The sequence below is a fragment of the Lolium rigidum genome, chromosome 3 (assembly GCF_022539505.1).
Source record: "Lolium rigidum isolate FL_2022 chromosome 3, APGP_CSIRO_Lrig_0.1, whole genome shotgun sequence".
NCBI classification, from domain to species: Eukaryota; Viridiplantae; Streptophyta; class Magnoliopsida; order Poales; family Poaceae; genus Lolium; species Lolium rigidum.
This window is the reverse complement of record NC_061510.1, coordinates 143,269,119-143,280,190: the sequence shown is the minus strand read 5'-3', so window position 1 is coordinate 143,280,190 and position 11,072 is coordinate 143,269,119. Positions and strand designations below refer to the sequence as shown.

The 11,072-nt window shown below is 45.3% G+C and overlaps 1 protein-coding gene across 1 annotated transcript; it reads left to right on the top strand.

The window, feature by feature from the left end:
* The first annotated feature begins 4,082 nt into the window (after positions 1–4,082).
* On the top strand, positions 4,083–8,031 carry LOC124698336 (probable nucleolar protein 5-2). Its single transcript, XM_047230824.1, has 10 exons — positions 4,083–4,124; positions 4,219–4,340; positions 4,433–4,474; positions 5,107–5,286; positions 5,364–5,528; positions 5,842–6,042; positions 6,129–6,428; positions 6,780–6,980; positions 7,064–7,195; positions 7,478–8,031. The coding sequence occupies exons 2-10, from the start codon at positions 4,263–4,265 to the stop codon at positions 7,853–7,855; spliced, it is 1,677 nt and encodes a 558-aa protein (XP_047086780.1). The 5' UTR covers positions 4,083–4,124; positions 4,219–4,262; the 3' UTR covers positions 7,856–8,031.
* Positions 8,032–11,072: the final 3,041 nt, after the last annotated feature.

Below are 11,072 nucleotides of genomic sequence, written 5' to 3'. Positions count from 1 at the left end.
GTTACCTCTATCCCACTCTATCTCCTATTGCGTAGCTATACCTTGCTTAGTTGATATCCTTGTCATATAGGTAAATTCACATAGTTGCATATCTAGAGAATTTACCTTTCGTGTCAAGCCTAAATTGAAAAAGAACTAAAAATTGGTTAGCACCTATTCACCCCCCCTCTAGGTGCGGCATACGATCCTTTCAATATTGACTACCAAGCTATCATGAATCAGGGTCGAAACGTGCCGAATCGTTTTGAAGAAAAGTGGCTGAAAGAGGAAGGATTTCGAGAGGAAGTTGAATGGGCTGGGCTATGGCCGCCAGAGCTGTGCCCGACGGGGTTCTGGCCAAGCTGGCCCATATGCATGCAGCCTTGCATGCATGGGACACTCGAATCCTAAAAGCAGCCAAACTGTCATTTGAGGAAAGCTCAGCGGGAGATGGATGTAGCCATGAGTGGACCGATCACAGATGAGAGTGAAGCTAAAGCAAATGAAATGGCTAATCTTATTGAGCTACTTTTGGAACAAGAGGAAGTTCACTGGTTACAAAGGTCACGGGCTAACTAGTTGAATCTCGGTGATCGCAAGACCTCTTTTTCCCATAATTACGCTTCGGCTTGACGGAAGAAAATTTTCATTAAGAGGTTAAGAAATGCAGACAGAGGCTCTGAAACCGTTTAATTTTTATCATTTTGCTAATCTCTTTAATTCGGAAGTCCATGACACAGACCCGACTCTTCTAGATAAAATTCAAACTAGAGTCACCCCGACTATGAATGATAGATTGCTTATTCCTTTTACTGTTGAAGATGTCAAAAGGCAGCCTTCAGTATAGGAGATTTCAAGGCTCCGGGGCCTTGGCCTGCATGCGGTATTCTATAGAAAAAATTTGGAGCATATGTGGAGATGAAATCACACATGAAATCTTGAACGCTCTAGATTCTGGCATAATTCTCGAGGGCTGGAATGATACTACAGTTGTGATAATTCCGAAAATAGATGATTGAGAACTGGTAACACAATTCCGACCTATTAGCTTACGAAATGTTATTTATAAAATTATATCCTAGATGCTCACTCTCCGACTCAAGGACATTCTATCTGAGATTATATCTCTTATGCAAAGTGCTTTTGTCCCGGCCGCCTTATTATAGACAATGTACTAGTGGCTTATGAATGTTTACATTCTATAAAGAACAAGAGAACAGGGACAACAGGGTATTGTGCGGTAAAATTGGACATGCACAAAGCTTATGATCGTGTTGAATGGTTTTTCTGGAGAACATGCCGAGGAAAATGATTTTTGCATAAGGTTGGATCACTATTATGATGGCATGTGTGAAGTTTCTGAGATATCAAGTAATATTTAATTCTGAAGAGACGGATATGTTTGTTCCCTCTCGGGGTCTTGGACAAGGTGACCCGTTATCACCTTACTTATTCCTCTTTTGTGCGGAAGATTTATCTAGCTTATTGTTGTATGAAGAAGAAGTTGGTGGTATCGATGGGGTAAGGGTGTGAAGAAATACACGATCAGTTTCACATCTACTTTTCGCTGATGATTCCCTTATTCTCATGAAGCTGACATAAGTAATGCAACTTCCTTGCAACAAGTTTTGGATACCTATTGCGCAAATTCTGGACAGTGGGTGAGTGTTGCAAAGTCTAGCATATTCTTCTCCCCCAACACTCACGTGTTGGTTAGATCTAAATTCTGCCAGCTCTTGCATATATAATGAAGCTCTCTCGGATAAATATCTTGGTCTTCCGGCTATTGTGGGCGCAGATAGGAGCGATTGTTTCCTTCATTTTGTGGAAAGAATTATTCAGCGGATTAATGGGTGGAAGGAAAAGCTACTCTCAATTGGCGGCAAATAAATTTTACTTAAAGCGGTGGTGCATGCCATCCATATTTATGCTATGTATGTGTTTCAAATTCCGAAAGGAGTTTGTAAACTGCTGATGGATGCTATATCACAGTTTTGGTGGGGTGGTAATGAAAATAGTAACAAAATTAATGCACTGGTTAGCATGGTGGAAACTCTCCTACCCCAAGCACGAAGGTGGCATGTGATTTAGAGACTTTCATTCCTTTAACCTTTCTATGTTGGCAAAGCAGATTTGGCGTCTGGTAAATGAACCTAATTCTCCATGTGCACGTGTGTTAAGAGCTAAATACTATCCACATAGTGACATTTTAAAGGCGGTCCAAAGACAGGCTCATCTTTTATATGGCAAAGTATTCTGGCTAGACTCCCTACCTTCAAGAGAGGTATGATCTGGAGGGTTGGTAATTGAGAATCGATAAATATTTGGACTGATAAGTGAATTCCCCAAAGACAAAACAGAATAGTCATCATGCCAAGGGGAGGAACCGTGTATACTAAGGTGAGTGAATTTATTGACCCACGCACTGGAGGTTGGGACTTGCAGCTACTCAATGAAATTTTCCTCTCGGTTGATGTGGGTCAGATTATCCAAATTCTCATAAATGTTCAAGGTTTTGATGATTTTATTGCTTGGAGCTTTACTAGGCATGGAATGTATACTGTCAGGCTATCATCTTCAGTGTCGACACAATTTCGGCTCGAGATCTAACCAGCTACCGCTCCCAGTAGCATCACCACAAAATCCAGTTTGGAAGGAGTTCTGGTGACCGAAAATTCCAAGCAAAGTGAAATTTTTCTGTTGGCGCGCATTACATGGAATCTTGCCCCTGAAATATATATTGGCAAACCGCCATATTGGTAACTCTGGTAAGTGACCTATTTGCCAACAAGGAGCAGAGGATATCCTCCATTTGATTTTCCGTTGCCCTATTACACAAGATATGTGTGAAGAATTAGGATTACATGCGGTTATCGACGATGCAGTACGAGTAGACAGAGCTGGTTCAGTTGTTCTAGAACATCTGCTGAGGCGTAGCGACAATTCGCTTCCATGTTTCGATCACGTCGGTCTGAAGGAAACTATTACGGTCACTTGTTGGTACTTATGGTGGATGAGACGGCGCCGTACACATGATGAAGAGGTGCCACCACTTAACTGGTGCAAGATGCCCATCCTTTCAATCACTGCAAATGCTATGAGAGCCGCTGAGAAAAGTTTGACTAATTCTCCCGCTAGATGGACTAGACCGGAACCTCGCAAGGTAAAAATTATGGTTGATGCTTCTTATCATTCAGATTTACATGCAGGTGATGTGGGGGTGGTTATTCGTGATTACCAAGGGAAATTTATTGTTGCAGGAATGTTGTTTCTTACCCCATGTGGCATCGGCAACCTTAGCGGAGGCAATGGCAATGAAGAAAGGGTTATCTCTACTGCTCTAGCTATCAACCGTCGATGCAATTCCATTATAATCTTACCATAAAGGGTTAGCCATGCGAAAAGCTTGCAACTAGGGATAATACCAGCCTTGCAAATCTTCACGAGCGGAAACATTGCCACAACCAACGAATTGGACTTACATAAGCAATGCTACTTGAATATGTGCTTGAAGCCATTTTACAACCAATGAATTGGACTTGCATAAGCAACGCTAGTTTTATATGTGCTTCAGTGCTTGAAGCCGTCTTGTTCTAGCGGATGAAGTCTGTGCAAAAAGTATACTCTCTCTGCCTATATTTACATTACATACTTATGTTGCGTGAGTTAACTTTGGCCATCAATTTGACCAATAATACATGAGACATTTTTCATAAACATTACATCATTGGAAACTACTCTTTCAATATGAACAAAATGATATTGCATTGTAATTCACATTTTGTTGGTCAAGTTATTTGACTCAAATATGATCTAGAATTACATGAAGCTTGCAACTATCTCGATTTGGTTTTAAGAAATTAGAATCGCATCAATATTTTGCTTTGCACCCGTTCCGGCGTTCATCAAGACAACCACATGACAGCCCCGACCTAAACCCCAAGAGGAGCAATCCAACGGCAGCCAACACCCGCCCCTCCCAACCAACGGCGAGACTGGCCTTCAACCATCTCCCCACCGTCCTGTATAAATCTCTCTCGAAACCTAAACAGGGCTAAAACCCTTGCGGCGGCGCCTCTCTTTTCCCCACGCCGCTCTTCGCAGCCGAAATCCCTGCCCCCCCCCCCTCGCCCAATCGGCGCAAGGTTCGTGGGATTTTGTGTGTTTCAGAAGCTCGGATTCGTTATACACACGAGCTCTTTGGTTTGATTCGGTTGCGTGGTTGCGCCTGCGATCCAGGTGAAATCGGAGCTCTCCTTTGCTGAGTCGCGGCGTGGTGGGAGATGTTGGTGCTGTTCGAGACGCCCGCCGGGTTCGCCCTTTTCAAGGTCCTGAACGAGGGCAAGCTCAGCAAGGTCGAGGTGAGTTGTCGCCGCCGCCGACGCCCCAGCTCTTCGTTTGGTGTGGATATTTTTTTGGGCTAATCGAGCTGTGTGTTCGTTTTTGTTTGTAGGATCTATGGCAGGAGTTCACGACGCCGGCCTTGGCGAGAAAGGTTTGTGCTTCATTCTTTTCTTCCGACGGCAAAAATAACTTCTCTTTCCCGTACAATTAGACCGTGATGTACACATTACAATCGAGTGCGTCGAAAAAAAAAACCCCATTTATATGAGTTAGCAAGAATCCATGGTGTGCTCCCTAGCTATCCTCTTAACTTAGTTTTCTGATACAATTTAGTGCTCAATGGATGCTTGTATGTCCTTTGAACCGTAAGGAATACTCCTCTACTGAACTGAGTTCAGCAGGCTGATAGATGATATCAGCTGTCAGCCTAATGGGCAACCTTGCAGGGGTCTGTGCCAGTAGAATATTGGACTTTCCACCTACTTAAGAAAGTGACCAGCGACATTCATTATTCCACTATTCTTTGTGAGTCCAATAATCCAAAATAAGGAGAGTGTGCATGGCTCAGTTAAACCTTCTAGTTTCTCTATATTTCTGTTGTTGTAATGCCTAGAAACCGACTGCTGCCTCCTGGTAATATCCATTGTAGTTTAAGTTAGTGATATGAAGTTCTTGGCGAGCAGTTGAGATAATTCCGTATATGCCTGAGTCCTAATTTGTATATTCTGTATACTTAATTTTTCTTACTGGCTCAATGGTACTTACCAGATATATTTATTTTAGGTGGTTGAGCTGAAGGCTTTCAACAAGTTCGAGAACACGTCTGATGCCCTTTCTGCTGCAACCCTCATTCTTGATAGCAAGCCTAGCAAGGGTTTGCGCAAGTTCTTGCAGAAGCATTGTGATGGTGAAACATTGGCTGTTGCTGATTCTAAACTTGGAAATGCTATAAAAGACAAACTGGTCAGTTAGGTTCCTTACTAGTTACTTTGTCTCTGTTGTATTACCAATTCCACTTACAATTTGATGTGCTTTCACAGAAAATTGACTGTGTTCACAACAGTGCTGTGATGGAACTGATGAGAGGGCTAAGGAATCAGCTTAGTGAGCTTATATCTGGTTTGGGCACACAAGACCTTGGTCCAATGAGCTTGGGATTGTCCCACAGCTTGTCTAGATATAAGCTAAAGTTCAGTCCTGAAAAGGTGAGTCAATACTGGTGCTTATCTTTCTTTCGCCCGCATGTTACTTTGTGCTTCATTTCTGGTTTGGTGGCTCCGGTCAAGCCGTTGTTCGTATTTTGTGTTGGCTATTTATTGAATTTTCTTTTGCAACATTTCGTATATGGCTGTCATGTCCTATGATAAGCCACTACTATCCTCCTTGTCATTTTCTTGGTGACATTTTTGTACTGATATTTATTGAATTACAGTCGTGATATTCATTGAAGCTAACATCTTGTCATCTGTTCCACATGAACATATGAGGTAATGCTATTTTTTTCTTCTGATTCTACAGGTTGATACCATGATCATTCAAGCCATTGGCTTATTGGATGATCTGGACAAGGAGCTTAACACATACGCAATGAGGGTTCGTGAATGGTATGGTTGGCACTTCCCAGAGCTCACTAAAATAGTGGCAGATAATATACAGTATGCAAAAATTGTGAAGTTGATGGGCAATAGGACGAACGCGGTCAATCTTGATTTCTCAGAGGTAGATTGTGAACAAGTCTAAATATGAGTGACATTCCTAATTCCTATGCAGGAAATTTGCTTATTAAGAACTTTTGTTTTTTTCAGATACTGACAGATGATGACGTGGAAGCACAGTTGAAGGAGGCTGCAGTAATATCCATGGGAACAGAAGTTAATGATCTTGACTTGTCAAACATTAGGGAACTTTGTGATCAAGTCTTGTCTCTTTCTGAGTACAGAGCTCAGCTGTATGATTATCTGAAAAGTAGGATGAACACAATCGCACCCAATTTGACTGCTCTTGTGGGTGAACTAGTTGGTGCTAGGCTTATTTCACATGGTGGCAGTCTGCTAAATTTGGCTAAGCAGCCTGGCAGCACAATTCAGATACTCGGTGCAGAGAAGGTGAGTTCACTATATGTAAAATTATGTATATATTCCATCTATTCTGTAAACTTGATTCTGGATTTGAATTGTTTATGGACGGATGGATTTTTCATATAAAAACAGGGAAGAGGCATGATAGGTTTAGGCAAGTAGATGTTCTTATTATCTTCTTTGATAATTTTATCCTTCAATAGTGTGAGACAAATGCAACGAATGCACACATTTTGTCTTTTGTACAATCAATCTCGTAATGATGCTGTGGCAACAACAATTAATGCATGTGGGCTCATGGCTGCAAATGAGTTATGTTGTAACATCTCTTTGAATTTGCCTTTAGCGAAATAAACTGAACTCTATATTTCTCTCCAGGCTTTGTTCAGAGCTCTGAAGACAAAACATGCTACACCTAAGTATGGTCTCATCTACCATGCATCCTTGATTGGTCAGGCAGCTCCAAAGCACAAGGGAAAGATTTCTCGTTCTCTTGCTTCAAAAGCAGCTCTTGCCATCCGGTATGATGCCCTTGGTGATGGTGAAGATAACTCCATTGGTCTTGAGAGTCGACTTAAGGTATTGATATTGTCAAAACACCATTTATGTACAGTATAAAAATTTATGAGGATTGTCTTTTGACATGAAGAACATTTGAACAGCTTGAAACACGTCTTCGGGTTCTTGAGGGTAAAGAACTAGGGAGATCTGCTGGTTCCACAAAGGGAAAGCCCAAGATAGAAGTGTACGAGAAAGACCGGAAGAATGGTGCTGGGTTAATTACACCTGCTAAGGTAAGCAGCATCATGGTTTTGTCTTATTATTCCAAAGATGCTTCCCAACAATTGGTAACAAGGGCAATAATGTTGACTTTTTCTCTTATCCTGGCAAGAACGTAAGAATAATATTTGTTAGAATTGTGGAGCCATGTTAGGGTACTGGACTTCTGGATATTCTTTGTTGGAGTACCCTCAATATTTTGCTTTCAGCATACTTATCCCCTCTTATAGTCGTGCAAAATAATTGTCATTCATGGTATTCATCTTGGTTTAATGTTTTAAACTTTCATTTATCAGACGTACAACCCTTCGGCTGATCTGGTTCTTGCACAACCGACTGAAGAAACACCTAAGAAGCCCGAGACAGCTTCAAAGAAGAGGAAGCATGAGGATGTGGAGACTGTCGAGCCTACCGGGGATGCAGTTCAAGAGGATGGGAAGAAGAAGAAAAAGAAGTCCAAGGACAGCAAGGAGATTCCCGCAGCGGATGCCAATGGTGACAAGAAGAAGAAAAAGAAGTCGAAGGAGATTGAGGAGCCTGGTGCGGCCACTGCTGAAGGAGAGAAGAAGAAAAAAAAGAAGAAAAGCGACGCACAAGATGACGAGGTTCTTGCAATGGAAACTGAGTCTGGTAAAAAAGATAAGAAGAAAAAGAAGAAGCAGGCTGATCAATGAGCTTTTGGGTTCAAGACTTTGTGTTCTGTAAAATGGAATTTTAGCGGCTACTTGATGTTAGTAAGCCTTAGTATAGGAACCTTGCAGGGTTCAGTTTACTCATGCAGCTGTATTGAACAACTCACGATATTTGAAAGACAGGTGACATTGAAATTTTGTTGTTCAAAATACCCCGTGTGCTCATTGTATGTGAAATATTTTTTGTCAGGTATGAAGATTGCGCTCATCCAATGGCTTGTTCTCCCCCGCTTTTGTTTTAAACTTCTTGCAGTGTGTACTGCAAGACCGGCCGAAGGGGTTGAGGAAGCCAAAACCTTTGTTTGGAAGTGCCGCTGCCTATATCTGTATGTGCATGCTCACTTCTCTCTGTTCTTCTGAAATGATATGGAACTACCACAAAACTGCTGCTGCCGTATCAGTTCTGGTGGTCAGTGTAACTTTATCTTGTGAGTTTAATCTATTAATTTAATTGCATCAGTAGCTTGAACTTGCTTCAGCCGTACTACCTGTTTTTACATGCAAGTGCTGCTGCTTATATATCTGCGTGTGCATGCTGGAACATGTGCTCACCTCTTCTCTTTATTCTTTCTTGTGAAATGAAATGGAACAAGTACTACAATTTCATCCATCATTAGCTCCTAGCCTAGCTATCTATATATTGGCTATATATAGCACAAGGTTCTTGTTTCTAGCTTGTTTTAGGCAGTCAATGGGAAAGCTATCTGCTCTGCATTGCATATTTGCATGGACAATGGTGGTCGCGCTGCTGCTGTGGTTGGGAGCGCCCGCGCATTGCATCCTGCATGCAATGCGCGCGTGCCTTCCAACGGCCTTGAATCGGTCGGTTATCCATGGGCCGCCGCCGCCTCTCCTTGCCGGAGACGGCCGCTGGCGGTGCCATTCCGGACCCATTTCCTCCTGATCTAGAGTGGCCCTTTGGTCGCCTCGAATTTCTTACTCGTGACGAGGTCCGCAGCTCCGCCTATGAGATTTTCTTCATCGCCTGCCGCTCCACCTCTGTCGGGGGACGCCTCGCTGTCGCCACTGGGGATAACCATGAGGGAGCCAAGACGGTGGCGGGGGCAAAGAACATGGTGGTGGTGAGCCGCCTGAAGCAGTCGCTTGGCCTGCGCTCCAGGAAGACGAGGTCCATGGTGGGAGCCAAGCCAATGACGTCGGCGGAGATCATGCGGCGGCAGATGGGGGTCGCCGAGCAGACGGACGGCCGTCTCCGCAAGACACTCGCCCGCTGCCTCGTCGGCCCCCAGGTATCTCCATGCATTTCGTCATTCTCTGAAAATAAATATTGTTCATTCACAGACTAATTTGTTGGTTGTAGATGCCCAAGAAGGTGGAATCACTTGTGCTTCCCATGGAGCTGCTTCGACGCATCAAGGCCTCCGAGTTTGCCGACGCAGACGAGTACCGTTTGTGGCAGCTCCGCCAGCTCAAGCTCCTGGAAGCAGGCCTCGTCTCACACCCGTTTGCGCTGGTCGACCGCAGCACTGCGGCGTCCTCTCTCAGCGAGATGGTCAGGTCCACCGATCTGCAGATCGATGTGCGCGCCCTCTCTGCCACCGTGATGGCTCTGGCATGGCGCTCCGTCGAGGTTTGCCACTGGGCCGACGGCTACCCCCTAAATGTGCACCTCTACATGTCCCTCCTCCGTGCCGTCTTCGACCTCAGGGACCAGACGGTTGTGCTGGACGAGGTTGACGAGCTGCTGGAGCTGATCAAGAAGACGTGGAACGTGCTGGGGCTCAACAGGATGATCCACAATGTCTGCTTCACCTGGGTCCTCTTCGAGAGGTACGTCATCACCGGACAGATTGAGCCGGACCTGCTGTCGGCTACCTTGGTGATGCTCCGGCATGTTTCTGAAGACGCCATGAAAGCCGAGCAGGAGGCAGGGTATAGCAGAGTATTGTCTGCCACACTGCCCTCGGTGTACTCATGGTCAGAAAACAAGCTGATGGATTACCACGGGGCGTTTGACAAGAGCGCGACGAAGAGTGTTGTCACCCTCGCGGTCTTGGTAGCAGAGATGTTGAGCCAACACGTTCCAGCTGCTGCTGCCGCTGCAGGATCATCTTTTGCTGCTGCTGATGTAATTGAGCGATGTATCGAATCGTCGGCAAGGCGCGCTTTCGCCAAGGTGAGTTTCTTTGCAATGAACTTCCATTGATTAATGTAGTGTGGAAGGAATCAACTAATTAAGATGCATGATTGGAAATTGATGCAGTTGGACGAGAGTGGCGATGCTGGGGGTAACAGCATGATGGTGGAAGTGGAGGATGATCCTAGCGAGACCCTAATGTATGTGACTGCACAGACCAAGGAGATGGCGAGGGTGGAGAAAGACGTGTACGCCCCCATACTTAGACAGTGGCATCCTTGCCCGGCCGCCATTGCCGCCATCACTCTCCACACCTGCTTCGATACTTATTTCAAGCGGTATGTGTCCAAGATGGCCGGCTGCCTCAGCACTGAGTCTATGCGTGCCCTGCAGACGGTCTCTGAGCTAGACAAGTACTTAGTTCAGATGGCACATGATGCTGATAATGGTGATGGCCATGGCGGCAAGCAGTTGATCCCTTATGATGTCGACTCCATCGTTATTGGTCTCATCACCGAGTGGATGGATGATCGGCTACGGATTGGGGCAGAGTGTGTTAGGAGAGCAAGAGACTCGGAGGCTTGGAACCCTGGTTCCAAGAACGAGCCTTACGCGCAGTCTGCTGTGGATCTGATGAAACTAGCCAAGGCGACTGTGGATGAGCTCATTGAGATTCATCAACGATGGCCCATGTCGGAGCCGCTTCAGCATCTCGCTGACGGCATCGATCGGCTTGTGCACCAGTACGCGTCGTTCCTCGCTACCTCGTGCGGTGCAGGGACCAAGGAGGGTTACATACCCCTGTTGTCGCCCTTGACGCGGTGCAGCCAGGACAAGAGACTCCTGCACCAGCTGCTGCTCAACCTCAACTGTGGTGTCGGTGGCGGCAATTGCGAAGCTGCTGCTGCTGCTGTCACCACGCCGGCGAGGGCCATGACACGGGTGCGTCCGACAACAAGCGGCGCCACGCAGCGCCTCTACGTCCGTCTCAACACCCTCCACTACATGCTCGGTGTCCTGCACTCCATCGACAGGTCCCTCGCCCAACATGGGAAGCAGAGGCACATCATCGGCCACCGCCGTGCTCGGAGCTCCTCTTTT